At 38.1% G+C, this 16,103-nt stretch overlaps 3 protein-coding genes and 1 pseudogene across 3 annotated transcripts; 2 read left to right on the top strand and 2 right to left on the bottom strand.

The window, feature by feature from the left end:
- Window positions 1-99: 99 nt before the first annotated feature.
- Window positions 100-2,643, bottom strand: LOC114752869 (uncharacterized). Its single transcript, XM_028941565.1, has one exon. The coding sequence runs from the start codon at window positions 1,733-1,735 to the stop codon at window positions 776-778; it is 960 nt and encodes a 319-aa protein (XP_028797398.1). The 5' UTR covers window positions 1,736-2,643; the 3' UTR covers window positions 100-775.
- Window positions 2,644-6,191: 3,548 nt separating this feature from the next.
- Window positions 6,192-9,922, top strand: LOC114752859 (probable serine/threonine-protein kinase WNK3; annotated as a pseudogene).
- Window positions 9,923-11,086: 1,164 nt separating this feature from the next.
- On the top strand, window positions 11,087-12,921 carry LOC114752867 (elongation factor Tu, chloroplastic-like). Its single transcript, XM_028941558.1, is given in 2 exon segments — window positions 11,087-11,378; window positions 11,381-12,921. Coding segments are annotated over 2 exon segments (1,455 nt in total). The 5' UTR covers window positions 11,087-11,194; the 3' UTR covers window positions 12,652-12,921.
- Window positions 12,922-13,783: 862 nt separating this feature from the next.
- Window positions 13,784-16,061, bottom strand: LOC114752873 (protein DEHYDRATION-INDUCED 19 homolog 5-like). Its single transcript, XM_028941570.1, has 4 exons — window positions 15,917-16,061; window positions 15,536-15,613; window positions 15,227-15,436; window positions 13,784-14,141 (listed from the first exon to the last, which is right to left on the bottom strand). Exons 1-3 carry the CDS (start codon window positions 15,998-16,000, stop codon window positions 15,236-15,238), a joined length of 363 nt encoding a protein of 120 aa, XP_028797403.1. The 5' UTR covers window positions 16,001-16,061; the 3' UTR covers window positions 13,784-14,141; window positions 15,227-15,235.
- Window positions 16,062-16,103: the final 42 nt, after the last annotated feature.

Raw genomic sequence — 16,103 nt, 5'->3', positions numbered from 1 at the left:
TTTATCTTTTATGTGATAATTTCTTAATTGGTTTTTGAATCCCCCGGGGGACAAGTAAAGGAACCGCCTCTTTTGACATGGTGTGAGCGACTTCCAAGAATTAAAGAAGAGAAAAATACTCTTTCACATGAATTCTTTTTTAAAGTAAAGGGGAAAAAAAAAACCCACACCTAACAGTTTACTATATTGTAATGCCTGCAATCAGGCAGCTAAGCATTGACCATGATAATCTACCTAATTGAGGGAGAACCATATATGATATGCACAAAAATGGATTCTTATTCTTACACACTGCTTCTAACTTTCTATCATCACCAAACACCCCCACCTTCTTGCCGGGAAAACGCATTTTTATGGGCAAACAGAGACACTCGGTTAAGCAGTCTATTTTGCTGTAGTTTCTGTATATAAAAACTAAAGAATACTCCTTTGGTCGATAGATTTTTGAAAGAAGCACAGCTCGGTTCTCAAGATCAGATCAAGAAAGAGGAAACATAATTTCCAGATGGTAGTCACGCAGATGCCTCTAGACGGAGAATTATTGGGCATGTGTGCCATATTATGTGTCTTGTCGATTTGTGCACTCTTGTTTGACCCCAGCTGTTACTAACTCTCAAATCCTCTGTTTTGGCCCCCACTGACTTTCCCCCTCCAATACCCTCTCGACCCAATCTGCGCCCATGCTGTACCACAACTTGGAGACCCAAGTCCTTTCCAACCTTATTTTGCTGGCATTGATGGTGATGCAGCATCACGCTAATCTGGTTCATTTCTTTCATTCAACCTTCCAAGCATAGAGAAACAAACAAAATTCTGATGACCCACCCAGAGTTGTTAGTCCCTCCACCGATCCTGAACAAACAGTGTGAGTTGATGCTGGAGTCGATGATGAAGATGATACTGGAGGGGATGAAGATGATAGGGACGATTGAGATGTAGATGAGAAAACTGGCTTGAAAATGAATAAAGCATGCTTTAAACCAGGACTAAAGAGCCAATCATGCACATCCCAATATACCTCCACTCTCATTTTGTTGAGATGAATTGACTCGTTGCCTCTAAATTTCCACTGTAAATGCTTTACGTGAATGGCCAAATGGCCATCGATCCTTATCTCCATCTCTGGTTCAACCCCATGTGCTTTGTTGCAATTTCTCGATCCACTTCCCCTGTTCTTGCACTCAATAGAGATCTCATGGCATCTACCTTTCTCGTGGAACTTAGCTCTGGTTGAGAACTTCTTCTTCCCGAAAATATGCTCTTTCCTTGAAACCAAAATGGGATCAATAAGAGATGGCCTACATCCCGTCCTTTTGTAGGCATCATTCTTCAGATCGCCGAGGAGCAGAACAACCTCTCCATCGCAGACCACTGCAACATAGAACTCCGAGGTTGGTTCTGTCTCCCCGTTAAATTTGGCAGCTTTAAGGTCCCAGAAGACATCAACAGGTTTCCCATCTACCACGAATCGTTTGGAACCGTGTTTCCTCCAAAAGTACCATGGCTTAAGCTCGACCTTGCAGGCGTACTGTGTTTCTCCTTCCAGACCTTCCACCGATACTGACAGGCCATGAAGCAGCAAGTTTTTACACCAAGTAATGGTGATCAAGCGGCATTGATCAGCAATTTTTGTTCTGTACACAGACACGAAAACGCTCTGGCCCGAGCGAGTCACAGCCACGTGATCATTCTCTGCAGAAGAAAAACAAGCAGGAATACCAATTGAGTCTTGCATAGCTCTTGATGATGCCGCCCTTTCTGGGTGGTCAAGCCCAGGTCTTGGTTACAGCAGGAAGATGAAGCAGAAGTAGAGGATCGGCGGCAAATTGTAACATGAGAGAGAGAGAGAGAGAGGGAGAGAGATGAGGTCAGAGTCACAGGCTCAGAGGGGAGAGGCAGGATGAAAGCTTAGATGCTGCTTGGTGTGATTGGCAGCATTCAAGGGATTTTTTTAAAAAGGGAGTCCAAACTGGCAAATGGACTGGCACCTAGTGAGAGTGAGTGAAGAAGAAGCCTTTTTATATTCTGCTGCGCCTCTGTCTATTTTCTCTTATCTGTCACCTCAATCTTATTTTATTTCATTTTATTTCGTTTTCTGAAGGGCAGAAATCAGCTTTAGAGTTGTTTTTGGGGGAATCCAAGGTGGTTTTGATGAGAAGGTATAATCAAGATTTAAATAGTTCCAGGAGTATTTAGAAGCATAGAAGGCAGCTTTCACCAGATTTGGTGTCTGGATTTTTACAACCTGAGCCATCCGCCGTGACAGCGCATAACAGTGGGATATGATAAGCCCAAAAATCACCCGTCAAAACAAAACAAATAGGGATTTGTTGTATGGGTTGGCTTTTCCGACGCAAGGTCAGGGTGGGTGATGACTCTCTTCTTATGCTTACGATTACTGTATATCAAAAATTAATATTTTATTTTGCGTAAACAAATATAGTACTGTACTAGTATTTCTCTCCGCCTAAGATTAATAAGCGAGTCAAAGTCATATAACCTCGTGAGCTAGCTGTTGCTGCACTTGAAAGAAAGAAGAGTGAGGTTATCTGTCAAAAAGATAGCAGGAAGCCAGGAATAGGAAGACAGTGTGAGAGTGGCTGGTAAAGAAGCCAGGAGACAAAGACACGAGCATATCTCATCTGCTGTATCTTCAGGTTCAATAATCACAGAGTCAATCAATTTCAAGAGTGGTCGTTGTTTGTCTGAGGTTGATTGTAGTTCAGATGGCAATGGTTTTGATAATGATGCGTCCTGTCCTGTTTTGAATACAAGTCTGTGAATATGATGTGAGTAATTGAGAAGGGAAAAAAAAATTAGGAAAAGGGACTGTTGAGTTATGAGAAGTCATAGAAGGAGGAATCTAATGATGCAGGGGGAGGTCAGAGTAATGTATCGTGGTAGTTGCAGAGATCTGGTCCTGCTCTGCTTCCAAACACACGACTCCCTCTGTTTCCGTCTCCTTTAACCCTCTGCCGTTTCTTTTCTTCTTGTTTTTTTTTTCAATTTCACTATAGGAGAAATCTAGTTATTACATTTTTTAATATTTTTTACCTACAGTAGATTAATGGAAACTATAGAAGTGCACATTTTTCATTTATTGACTTATTGCGCTTAAATATATATACATAAGAATCTCAAAATTATAGAGTGGGTAGGCAGTTCAATTTAAATATTTTTTGTAGGGAGAAACCCTAATTAAAAAAATTGTATCTTCTGCTTTTAGCATTACGAAAGTAATTATTTTTTATTATCAGTAAAGATGACCCTAGAGTCTAAAAAAGTTCAGAAGTTATAAATAAATAATGCACTGTGTGGATTACAGATGGCTTCCTATTTAATGGTATTCGAGCAAAAAGTAACGTGGGTTTATGTATTTCTTCTATCGCTGTTATCTGCTCATGGGATAAAACATAGAAGAAAGGAAAATATTTATAACCTCCTTTTAATATAGCAGTCAACCGCGAGTTAGATTTAATCTTACATATAAAATTTTAATTTATTGTTATCATTTTATAATTTTTTTCCTGAGATGTTTCTTTTTTATTATAAAGGGTTTCACTGAGAGATAGTTTTAATGTACATAAAAAATAATAACTAGAAGTATAATTTAGAAAAACCAACACACATTTGTTACAAATGAGAAACTTAAATAAATTTTTTAATATCTATATAATAGTTATCTGGCTTTTATATTAAAAACAGGAATTAATATTATTTAAGATTTTTTATTTTTATCATTTATTTAATAATGCATTATTTTAAATTATACCTTGAAATTTGATACAGGATATATATTCAAGGATAAAATGAAAAATTAAATTAAAACAAGTAAATAAGGGAGGAAAATTAATAATGAGTAAGAAGTGTTCACCAGCTAAAGAGGTTAATTGACGGTTTAACTGCTTCAAACCTAACCACTTTACCCAATTCAAGAAGGAGAGCAAACTTAGACCAATCTGGGGAGAAAAACCCAGATCCGCCTCTTATCGTAGCATTTTGATTTTAGATTTGCTTTTACCCACTTTTTAATTTATTTTGAGATACAGAGGGTCAGATAATTAGAACTAATTTGTGAAAATTAGCAATAGGACTGGTCCCTATAATCGGCAGCATTCTCCTGTCAGGCTGTCACTAGCCCTTTTAAAGGCTCTTCAAAAGCATATTTTGATAATTATACTTTCAAATATGGGTGAATTTTGAGGGAAATTATGTACAAATACCAAACCCCAGGAAAAGCCTACAGATCTAGACTGAAGAACGCTTTGGGCTAAAGTGGGCTGCAGTAAGCCAACCATTTGACCATAAAAGGCCACTTGTAATGGGCTCAGTGGTGACGCACTTAATGGGCCTTACCAGAGTTTTAAAGTGAAATATGAAGTTGTTAGGAATTAAGTCTAGTACAATGACCTAGTCTATTATAACATGACAAAACATAATTAATAAATCTCTATTGAAAGATATGTATATACTCCTCCGATCCTTAATATAAGATCCATTTAACTAATTTGATTAGATTAAGAAAGTTAGGTAAGTTGGTTAATTATAAGAAAAGTGACACATTTTTCCTAAAACACCATAATCATCTTTCTTAATACCCCCTCTTCCTCTTCTACTTAATTATAGTTGAGAAAGTATCCATAGGGGTAATTTAGAGAAAATTAATAAATATGAGAAATTGGTCTTATATTTAGGACCAAAACTAACTCAAAAATTGGACCCTATATTAAGGACCAGAAGAGTATTTAGTTTTTGATAGTGTCTTAAATATAATTAGTTTTGATAATAGGCCTGTGCCTAGAAGAAAGAAAAAAGTTGACACGTTATACCGCCACGCACCCCGCACATTTTTCCTCCGTCAAGAATTTCTTTTTAAATTATCGAATTTCTAAATTTGGTTTGAAACGTAGTGAGTTATATTTATGTTAAGTAACATAAGAATTCAAAAGAGTTAATTTTATTACTCACATATAAAATATTTTATTTTTATATCTGTGATTATACATATACGTGTGTGTCAGATCAATGACTGATAAGGATGCAAACATGTTGCTAAGTTCACGGAATGGTGATTGTAATTAGTGTTAATTTTTAACATTATCTAGGGTTGATTTATTTTGCTCAGTTGATCGTTCTTACACGCATATTTTTCCTTTTTTAAAATAAAAGTAATCGCTTCTTGTTTGCGTTGATCAAAAGGTGAGGCGAAATCCCCACGCGCATTTGTTGACTTTGATAATGAACATGTTTAATGACGCAATCTTGTTTAGAATCCACTGCGAACTTTCTAGTTAAGACGATCAGTGGATAACAAATAATAAAACCCCAATTAATCTAATCATCCCTCCGCAGTCAGAGATTATCTAACTCTGTCCATTTCTACGACATTATTATCATTATCATTAAAATAATAAAATTAATAGAATAGAAAATTAAAAGCATCGTCTAAATTCTTACATACTACTACTTTTAATTTTTAATATAAGAGCTAGTTTGATTTTCAATTTAGTTCAAAATCTAAAACTTCAATTCACTTTGTTTATAATATTTATTTATTTTGCCTTCAAAATAATTCTTATAGTAGTTGTATTTGTCAAGGAATTACTATCAATAGATAATTCAAACACACATAATTAACAAAAGTATTTCAGGAAAGATAACATCTATTTACTACAAATAGCTAACTTAACTTACTTCTTTAATATTTTCAAATTAACTAACTAGTTCTTATATTAAGGATTCAAGTTAATGTATTTTATGTCACTGAAAATTCTTACATAGTATATACTACTTGTAGTCTTAAATATATTAAACGGTCTTGACTTGATCACAAATATAAGATTTTTTTTTTTTTTTGCTAATGAAAAATATAAGATTGAGTTCTTTCTTATCTCCTATATTAATTGTTTCTTTTTTAATAATATCTCTATTTATTGAAACAGTTTTACCTCTAAGGGTTAAATTCTATCTTAACTTCTTCTTTCTTATTCTATAATAAATTATTTAAAACGCCCTTATATTTAGAAATGAAGGGGTTTAGGACTAGATTAGATAGATAGGAAAATGTCATAATAATTTAAGAACGAACCTAAATTTCAATAATTAGTTAATTAACGGCAGCTAATTATACGTGATATAAATGACCTTCCCCCTTGACCAATAAAAGCAAAGAATGTGAGCTCGCCTTTCCGATGGCAGTGGCCAAGTCGTTAACTCAATGTGACCTTCCCCTCTTCCTCTTAGCCGAGAACGTAACACTTGCTTGGAGAAAGGGCGTGTATATGCTCACGAATGAATGGCAGAATATGGATGCGGCTTTTTTTAACCTTAAATTTCGTTCTTCTTTTAACAACAGCCAAAGAATCAGGCAGGAAACGTCAAGAAAGAAGAGCGTTTCTTTCTTAGCTGTAGAAAAAGAAGGAAACTCACAGACACACTCACTGTTACTTACCTGAAGATCTTCTAAAGTCCAAACGCTTCGTCCGTTTTGACTGATGAATTGAACTCAAAAGAGGAAATTCAATGACTCAGAGGCGGCTTCCATCCACTTGTTTCTCACCAAAACTTCTCTTCCCTTCCCGCATAATTATTTATTTATTTATATGATCATAATCACGTTCACTCTTCTTTCGTCACAGTTCACACGTTTCTGCTTTCTCAATCGCTTTTGGTATATCCCCACACAATGCCCGTATCCACTTGCTTCTTCCACCTTCTCATCATTTTCGGTTCTAACTTTTTTAATTCTGTCCTCATTCTCAGTTGCAGCCGCCTTCAGGACTTTGTTCCGGCAATGCTGCAGGATTCGTCCCAACAAGACTTTGATAGCTCTGACTCTGAATTTGTAGAGGTTGATCCCACCGGTCGTTATGTTCGGGTCAGCTTCCTCTGTTTTGTGGACTTGAACTCTGTTTTTCTATTTGGCTTCAGTATTATTTGAAGTTGTCCCGTTATCTCCTCTTTAATCTGGTTGTGTTTCAACCACGTATGAAATGTGATAATTTTGCAGCCTGGTTCAATCTGATTTAGCTAATTGTTTTGTTTGTTATTGCATAGTTTTATAATCTATTATGTAGCGCTCCCACAAAAATGCGGCTTGTTTTGATCAATATTGTCCCTTAACGGGTCTGTTTTGCTCATTTCTCACTTTGGATGTCTGATTCTTGCAGTACAAGGAAGTTTTAGGGAAGGGAGCTTTCAAGGAAGTGTATCCTTTCACTATTTTTTTCCCCCCTCCTTTGACAGTTTATATTAATATGTTCTGGGTGAAAGCAACTACGTATGTTATTTTTGAGGAAACTCTTCAGGGAGGGTTTTTTTTTTGTTCTTTTTGTTTTTTCTTTTCCTTAGGAGATGGCTTGTTTATTTTAACGACGAAAGATATCGAGCTTTCGATGAGTTGGAAGGAATTGAGGTTGCATGGAATCAAGTTAAAGTGGATGAACGAATGCATAATTCTGAAGATTTGGAACGCCTGTTTAGAAGTTCATCTGCTGAAGACTTTAAAGCATAAAAATATCATCACATTTTATAATTCATGGGTTGATCCTGAGCATGGCAACATCAACTTCATCACTGAAATATTTACTTCTGGAACATTACGCCAGTGAGTTGGGTTCATCATGGTCCTAACCATTCCCTTCCCTTTGCATGTCTTATTGGGCTTTTGTGTCGAAGTTCAATTTTCTTCACGCAGATACAGGAAGAAACACAAGCGTGTTGACTTGAAAGCCTTAAAGAAATGGTCTAGGCAGATTTTGGAGGGGCTTTTCTATCTTCACAGTCATGATCCACCAATTATTCATCGAGATCTTAAGTGTGACAACATCTTTGTCAATGGAAATCAAGGTGAGGTGAAAATTGGTGACTTGGGACTGGCAGCCATTCTTCAACAAGCCAATTCAGCTCATAGTGTCATAGGTAGCATTTGTTAAGTGAGACGTTTGTGTGTGTGTGTGTGTTTTGGATTGTTAACTACTGTGGGATCATTTTAACTCGAGGCATATGTAATTCACATTGCGAAATCAGGTACTCCAGAGTTTATGGCCCCAGAGCTCTATGAAGAGGAATACAATGAGCTTGTTGACATTTATGCTTTTGGCATGTGCTTGCTAGAATTGGTAACCTTTGAGTACCCATATGTTGAATGTGCAAATGCCGCTCAAATATACAAAAAGGTGACATCTGTAAGTGCTTCACAATCTCTGGACTATATCTCATGTCGTGGGACACTAACATCTCGGTTTCAGTTTATTTTGAGAGTGTGTGTTATTTTCCAATTCCTTTCAACACCAAGCATGCAATGCAATTCCTGTCTCAACTTCATTTATCATCAATCATCACTCTCCTCTAGTTAAGAAGCAAAAAAAAGTGGCATTTCCATGATTTGAATCTTTTTGTACCATCCAAGGTACAATCCAGTTGCTTTAATTATAGTTCCTTTTGTTGCCATGCTGCTTTTCGTTAAGGATAAGCTATTCAGATTTTCTGAAGCATTTATATCTGACTTGGTTTTGCTAATATGGTATACTCAGTATAAAATAATTACTTCGATGAGAAGTCTTCAAAAGTGGTGATTCTGGTGGATTTATGGTTCATATATCGTCATGATTTGTGTTGTGCTCTTCATGGTAGGGAGTAAAGCCGGCATCTTTGGCAAAAGTGACAGATCCTAGGGTGAAAGCATTTATAGGGAAGTGTATCGCCCAAGTATCTGAACGATTACCGGCTAAGGATCTCTTGATGGATTCCTTTCTTCATTTAGACGAAGATACTGAGGGTATAAGTCGTTTTTTATGGCCTAAAACTCACCATGCTGGTAAACATTCTTGGCATCTAAATTTCCTACTGCTCGATTCTCTTTTACAATTTGATTTATCAAATGTAGGACATAGTTGTGGCCCTCATGCCATTGGCATAAGCACTCACTGAGGATATTTCTGCAGAGACAAGCAGGGAATTTAGAGTGGAAGGTCAACGGAAAGATGTCAATACAATATTTCTGAAACTGAGACTAGTAGACTTGTCAGGTTTTCTTTCACACATACACACAAATGTCAGATCTAACTGTCTATTATTATTTTTTTCCCCCTTTGGAGGATCTAAAATAGCTGCTGTTTATGTGGGATTAGGTCGTATTTGCAATATCCACTTTCCTTTTAATATTGAGGCAGACACTGCAGTTGGGGTTGCTGGCGAAATGGTTGAAGAGCTTGAGCTCTCTGATCAAGATGTCACAACTATTGCTGAGATGATTGAGTCAGAAATTCAAAACCACTTTCCAGTTTGGAATCCCAGTGAAAGTCCCATCCATGGATCTGGCAAAGGGCCGGCAGTTTCAAGCGGATTTGCCTCTACCAACTTTACTGATAGTCTTGCACTGGATATATTACCCTCTGGCCGTAAGTTCTGGTCGGACTCACCCAAGGGAGCAGTCAAAAACTCTTTTTTAAGGGCCGATGCTTCTAACCTGTCCTGTAAAGTGGATGTGGGCACCGAGGAAAGTAACTTGACTGGAAATGATGCTGTCTCAGTTCATCAGCAGGCTAAGAACTGTGTTCATGATGGCGATAGGAGTTCAGTAAAGAAACCTAGTGGGATTGCTGATTTTCATTCCATTGAGAGAAGGATAGCATCCAAGGATTCAAAAGTAACGGAAGGAGAATCTCCTCCAGAAGCAAAATCTAGCATATTAGGAGATTCTGAATTAGAAAATGTCAACTTAATTGCCTCAGAACTAAAAAAATTGTTGGTGACACAGCAAGAAGACTTAAAAAAACTAGAGAAGAAACATGAATTAGCCGTCTCAGATTTTCTGAAGAAGCTCCCTTCTGAGGTGCGGCAGCTGATTTTAAATGCATATAGCCTGGAGTTACCTGACAGTGCAGATGCAGACAGACTTGAGGCCTCTTCCACTGCTTAATGCGCGTTTATGAGGTTTCTGGTCTCATCCTCATCAAGAAAGCTCTCATCAGAAAAATTCTGAGCTCAGAATCTTGTGTGTCATATTTGGAAATCTCGGGTTACTTAATTATTGTCAATATTTTAGGTTCATCATCAATGATTGAAAGGGGGTATGACTAATGGTAATTCTGCTGGCATGGGTATTGTTGGCATCATGTTAAAAGACAAAGCAGCAAAGTCATACAGGAAGTCATTTCTTCTGAGATTTCGTTGAGAAAATATCGAACTTTCTGCACAGCCCGGAGGATCTGATAAGAAGCATAAGGCCACGAGGAGGAATCACCCTTGAAATTGAGTCATCAAGAGCTCGCCCCCTGTTATATACTTTGATACTGACTATAGACATTCAATTAGGAAGTATACACTTGTACGTATGCTCACTGACAATTCTTTCTCCACAGTACAGACAACCCGTTAATTTTGGGAAAATTCAGTGGAGGTCCTTAGTTGTTCCATATGTAGGCCAAATTTGAGGACACTTCGTTCGCTTCCTTTGGTTTGATCTTCAACTAAATGCTCATGTGCTGAATGGTTGTGACAAGGGCCCTGGCTTATTATTATTGTTATGAGAAATTTTGTGTGGGATTTTGAAGGGTAGATTAGACTTCCAACAAGGCTCCCCAGTGTGGGGATGTCAATTGAGTTCGTGTCAAGATCAATGACTAGGACTCGTATTCTTTAACCTAAATTTCTTAAGTGAAAATGATACAAGTCATTGAACATCTATAATAAAGGAAATATTTCAGCCTCAAGTATTTAAATAGGGAGATATAAATAAATGAAGACATAAATATTTGTGCCATAATTAAAAGAAATGAAAAAATTATTATCAAAATAATGGAAAATATAAAATATAAAAAAGAGCTACTTTGGACTTAAAAAATAATATTAAATCAAAAAAGGTAATTTTCCAAAGCATGAAAATTTGCTTGTCAGGTGTAGGTGGATATATTGTGTTTTTCCAAGGACATTTTGTGTTCTGTGAGTGCGACACGTCATTAAGTAAATAAATTCGCCCCAAAATTCCATGCTCCACAATGCGAGGTTTGTTCGCAAGGAGAGTCCCTCCCCAGACCCGAAATGAGGCAGAAGTGGATAGAGCCGATGTGAGGTCCTCTTTTATTCTGCCACAGATAACAAAATCCTGAAATCGTCATCCTCTTCCCCTATCTTCTCCAGTTCTTCTGCTCTATACCCTCACACCACTCTCTTCTCTCTCACGGATTCTCTAATGGCAATTTCTTCAGCTACAGCTTCTGCTTCCTCCAAGCTCATATTCCTTCATCCCTCTCCCTCTCCTTCTTCCTCTTCCTCTCCCTCCCTCTCTCTAAACCCCCACAAACTCACATCCCCCTCATCCCATCTCTCCTCTTCCTTCATTAATCCCTCCACAATCCTCCACCTTTCTCCCTCCTCCACTCCTCAGCCACCACCCGCCACCGCTCCTTCACAATCCGAGCTGCTCGTGGCAAGTTCGAGAGGAAGAAACCCCATGTCAATATCGGCACCATTGGCCATGTCGACCACGGCAAGACCACTCTCACTGCTGCTCTCACCATGGCCTTAGCGGCTTTGGGAAACAGTGCCCCGAAGAAGTACGACGAAATTGACGCTGCCCCTGAAGAGCGAGCTCGTGGAATCACCATTAATACTGCCACTGTCGAGTATGAGACTGAGAATCGCCATTACGCCCACGTCGACTGTCCTGGCCACGCCGATTATGTCAAGAACATGATTACCGGTGCTGCGCAGATGGACGGGGCTATTCTTGTTGTTTCCGGCGCCGACGGTCCAATGCCGCAGACTAAGGAGCATATACTTTTGGCTAAGCAAGTGGGTGTTCCAAATATGGTCGTGTTTCTAAATAAGCAAGACCAGGTTGATGACGAGGAGCTTTTGCAGCTTGTGGAATTGGAGGTTCGTGAGCTTCTTTCTTCTTATGAATTCCCTGGTGATGATGTCCCCATTATTTCTGGTTCTGCTCTGCTCGCTTTGGAGGCTTTAATGGCGAATCCTACCATTAAACGAGGAGAAAGCCAATGGGTCGACAAAATTTACGAACTCATGGATTCTGTGGATAGCTACATCCCAATTCCCCAGCGTCAAACTGATCTTCCTTTCTTGCTAGCCATTGAAGATGTGTTTTCAATCACGGGTCGTGGGACTGTGGCCACAGGCCGAGTTGAGAGAGGTACAATTAAGGTTGGAGATACTGTGGATATTGTCGGTGTAAGGGAAACTAGAAGCACAACCGTGACTGGCGTAGAAATGTTCCAGAAAATTCTCGATGAGGCCATGGCTGGGGATAACGTGGGGTTGTTGTTGAGAGGTATCCAGAAGATTGATATTCAGAGAGGGATGGTTTTGGCTAAGCCAGGCACCATTACTCCACACACCAAGTTCGAAGCAATTGTTTATGTCCTGAAGAAGGAAGAGGGAGGGAGGCACTCACCATTCTTCGCTGGTTACAGGCCACAGTTCTACATGAGGACTACTGATGTGACTGGGAAAGTGACTGCCATTATGAATGATAAGGATGAAGAATCAAAGATGGTTATGCCTGGAGATCGTGTTAAGATGGTTGTTGAACTTATTGTGCCTGTGGCTTGTGAACAAGGAATGAGGTTTGCTATTAGAGAAGGAGGGAAGACTGTTGGAGCTGGTGTGATTCAATCGATCATTGAGTGAGTGCAAGAGCAAGCAGGACTCTTCAAGTGGTGGAGATCTCCCTATTTACAGTTCTATGCGATTAATTTTCCATTTTACACGAACTGATGCCATATCCAATTTCTTATATTTTGTAGGTCTATCCTTTTGCTTTGAGATGTTTAGTCAAGCTGGATAATATCTTTCGCATGCTCTCTTCTACCTCCCCCCCCCCCCCCCCAATTGTTTCGTCTGATGAGTACTCGAGGTTACTTGAACTTCTGCTTGCATGAGAATATCCGATTTATCTAATGAGGCTGGAAAGTAGTTCTCTCCTAAGTCACTGTTTCTTATGATCTTCAATCATATGACAATCTCATGGACGAGTAGATGTAGCAAGTATCATCGGATGTGCATATTATTGAGATTTGAGACTGCTGATTTATATATCTTTTCTTATCGTGAAACTTCAACTTTTGATGACCTTACGTAGATCTGGTCTTCTGACTTGTGTTTTAATTTAGTTCTTTCAACTTTAATTTGTTTTATATCTTATTCATGCTATATTTATTCATTGATTATGTTTAGTTTAAAATTTTTTTCTTTTTTTGGTTCCAGGAGGACGAAAATAAATCAAACTTAAATGAACAAATAATCAAATATATAAAAGTAATAAAATAATTTATTTTTAAAGAAAATAAATGAGTAAGAGAAGAGTTACTTTGTCACTGAAAAATGGGTTCACTATTTACTAGGGCCTATATGCCCAGTTGCCCACATCTCATCCTAGTCCGAGGTCAACAGACTGAATGCTTATCAGGTGTCATGTTAGGTTTAGTCAACAAGTATAGGCTTCTCCTGTTTTTACATCACTAGCTTTGCAGCAAGTGAAAGAATTGTAATACGAAATAAGTTTTATCATTAAGTCTAACCTTTGGGTACTCAAATGCAGATTCAACTTTTGTTATGTGGTCAGATTGACTCCATCCTTGAGGTTCATGCCTCCAAATGGAAGTCTAATTCACCACTTGATGAATGGAATCACGGAAGGGCGTCTCATCTCATTTTCCCCTTGGCATTGTGGTTTCATATCATGAGTGCTTCCAATAGTCCTTATTCTATTCGATGCAAATGATTGACAGTAATGGTTTGATCTTTAAAAACTTAAAAAAGAGACGCATAACAGAGGAGATACCTAAATAAAATGCAATTTCATCTTTCCATATACTGATATATAGGTATGGTTCTTTATAGCAGTCTACAGAGAGATAAAGATCCTCCATCTCTGGGAGCTTCATGAATACACCTGTGATATCCTAAGTCCATGCACTGCCATTAAATACGGTGCCTGTTGAACCAATATCAAGGGCTGTCTCAAGAAGGAACCTTCAGTTTCCAATATACATGTATATGATTCATGTAGCAGTGAGCAACTCTACCACCATAACTCTTGGAAGATGGTTGATGTTATCAACTGCTGAGCAAAATCCGCCTTCTGCTTTCTCTCCCGCTGATCCTTTTCATCACCCGCCCTGCCCAGAGAAAACCATAACCTGAATTTTAACATTTGGAATTAATCTTCAAAGATGCAACCATGCAGATTTCGTTGAAATGAACACAAGTTTTTCAAGTTAACCACAGTGTGAGAGAGAAGCAGGAAATGAAGACTTGCCCTTGAAATAGCACCAATGAAATGCATGTAAGCTCTTTTAGAACATAAGCAAGATCAATTTACATCAAAATTAAATAATCAGCACAAGGCTTAACCTCCTAAACCAGAGACTGGTGAAAATAACGGAGCAGTTCAGCCAAGAATATTCAAATTCTCACTCCTTGTGTATTTGTAGTACGGGTTAGCTTAACTTGTTTTGACACTGGCAGTAGATAAAATGGACTGGTTGTTAAATGCACTAGATCATTCTTATTACTGTTGTATGTTTATGACCGACAGAATCATGTTAAGCACACCTAGCAAAGTAATTATAATGCAGAAAAACCAGAAAATTATTGCCACGCTGTCTGAAAAGCGTTCGCTTTTGCAGCCAGCTTATCATGTCTATAGCTCTCACTTCAAACCAGTAACTCGTTTCTCAGTTCATCGTCGCGCGCTAGAATGTTCATGTCTATATTAATTTCTCCCACCAATTGCAATTAAACTATAATCTTGCTATCCCTTGTGGATATTTCAAATATTCCTTAAGTGAAAAGGATCATAATGCAAATATCCCAAATAAGAATGAGTTCCTCGTTGACTCAGAAATATACAAGATGGTATGATACAATCATTCAGCAATTAATGTAATGCCAACAGCTATAGAATTTCCCAAATATCATAAGAGAAGAAACGGTTATTTGTAGAGAATAGTGAAATATAGAGTGGAATGCGGTGAATCCATAGTCTACTTCACTATTAGTTTAGTCAATATCAAGTCAGTAATTTAATTTCTAATGTCTATTGTCTCCCACAACAGGAGTTCAGCCAATTGAATAGGCAAAACGGTTGATTTCTAAGTACATTCATTACATTAGGTCCACTCTTAAACTGGAAGCTTCTCTTGATAAGTTGATATACTAACTTCTCATTACTGCTGAATCTCAGATGGAAAAAGAGCCATACCTGTTTCCCTCAGAAATGGTTGAGACATTGTTGGAGATTCATCTTGATGAACACTGTCGGAGTTTTGAATGGAGCTATTGCAGACAAAGGGGTACAGAAGAGGATCAGTTGTTGGTCATGTCGGTTTCCCCTCGCACTAGTCACCAGTTTCTTGCCAAACATCGCTGAATTACCAGACAAGCTGTTCGATTTCTCAGGCTTGCGCCTCCGCTGTAAAACATGAGATCAGTACACACATTCAACTACATTATACAAGAAACAAATGCTTAAAAAGCCCAAAAAACACACCAGAATACATTCAGGACATACCTTAACCGAGCTGGAATGTTGTACAATAAAATGTGCATTTGCATCCCTCCCTAAGTTTGCAGCACAGAGAGGGCAAACCTGAAACAGGAACATTGTAGCAGTCACTCGGAATTCAATAATAATACATGATGTTTATAAAGTTCTGTCTCATCCTTATCATCTGATTCAGGTAAGGATAAGGTATTATATCAACTAGGTACAAAAATGTTTTGTTCAGATATTTCAAAACAGAAGTACCAAACAAGGAACTAAAACTAAGACCAAGTAAGTACAGTCTACTCAAATCAATCAAGGAAAAAGGAACAATAGAGTTTCAATACAATAAGGAATCATGTGAACAAAAATTTCTGCATAAACATAATTTAAGAACAGAAGTCATACGGCATTATTTAGGTCAAAGCAATGCTCCTCTTGCAGATGGCTGCAGAGAACAGGAACTTCGATTCCACATAACAGAAAGGACATGGAAAATAAGATCGCGCATCATCATCTCCATCCGACTCATAGAACACTGAAAGGTTATCTGCATGAGTAAATACGGCGTGTTTGTCAGCAAGCTATTCCCAGC

The sequence above is a fragment of the Neltuma alba genome, unplaced genomic scaffold (genome assembly GCF_004799145.2).
Source record: "Neltuma alba isolate B1F8T4 unplaced genomic scaffold, ASM479914v2 tig00007583_pilon, whole genome shotgun sequence".
In the NCBI taxonomy this organism is placed as follows: domain Eukaryota; kingdom Viridiplantae; phylum Streptophyta; class Magnoliopsida; order Fabales; family Fabaceae; genus Neltuma; species Neltuma alba.
Note: the sequence above shows the minus strand (reverse complement) of the source record. Positions and strands in the feature narration are given on the sequence as shown.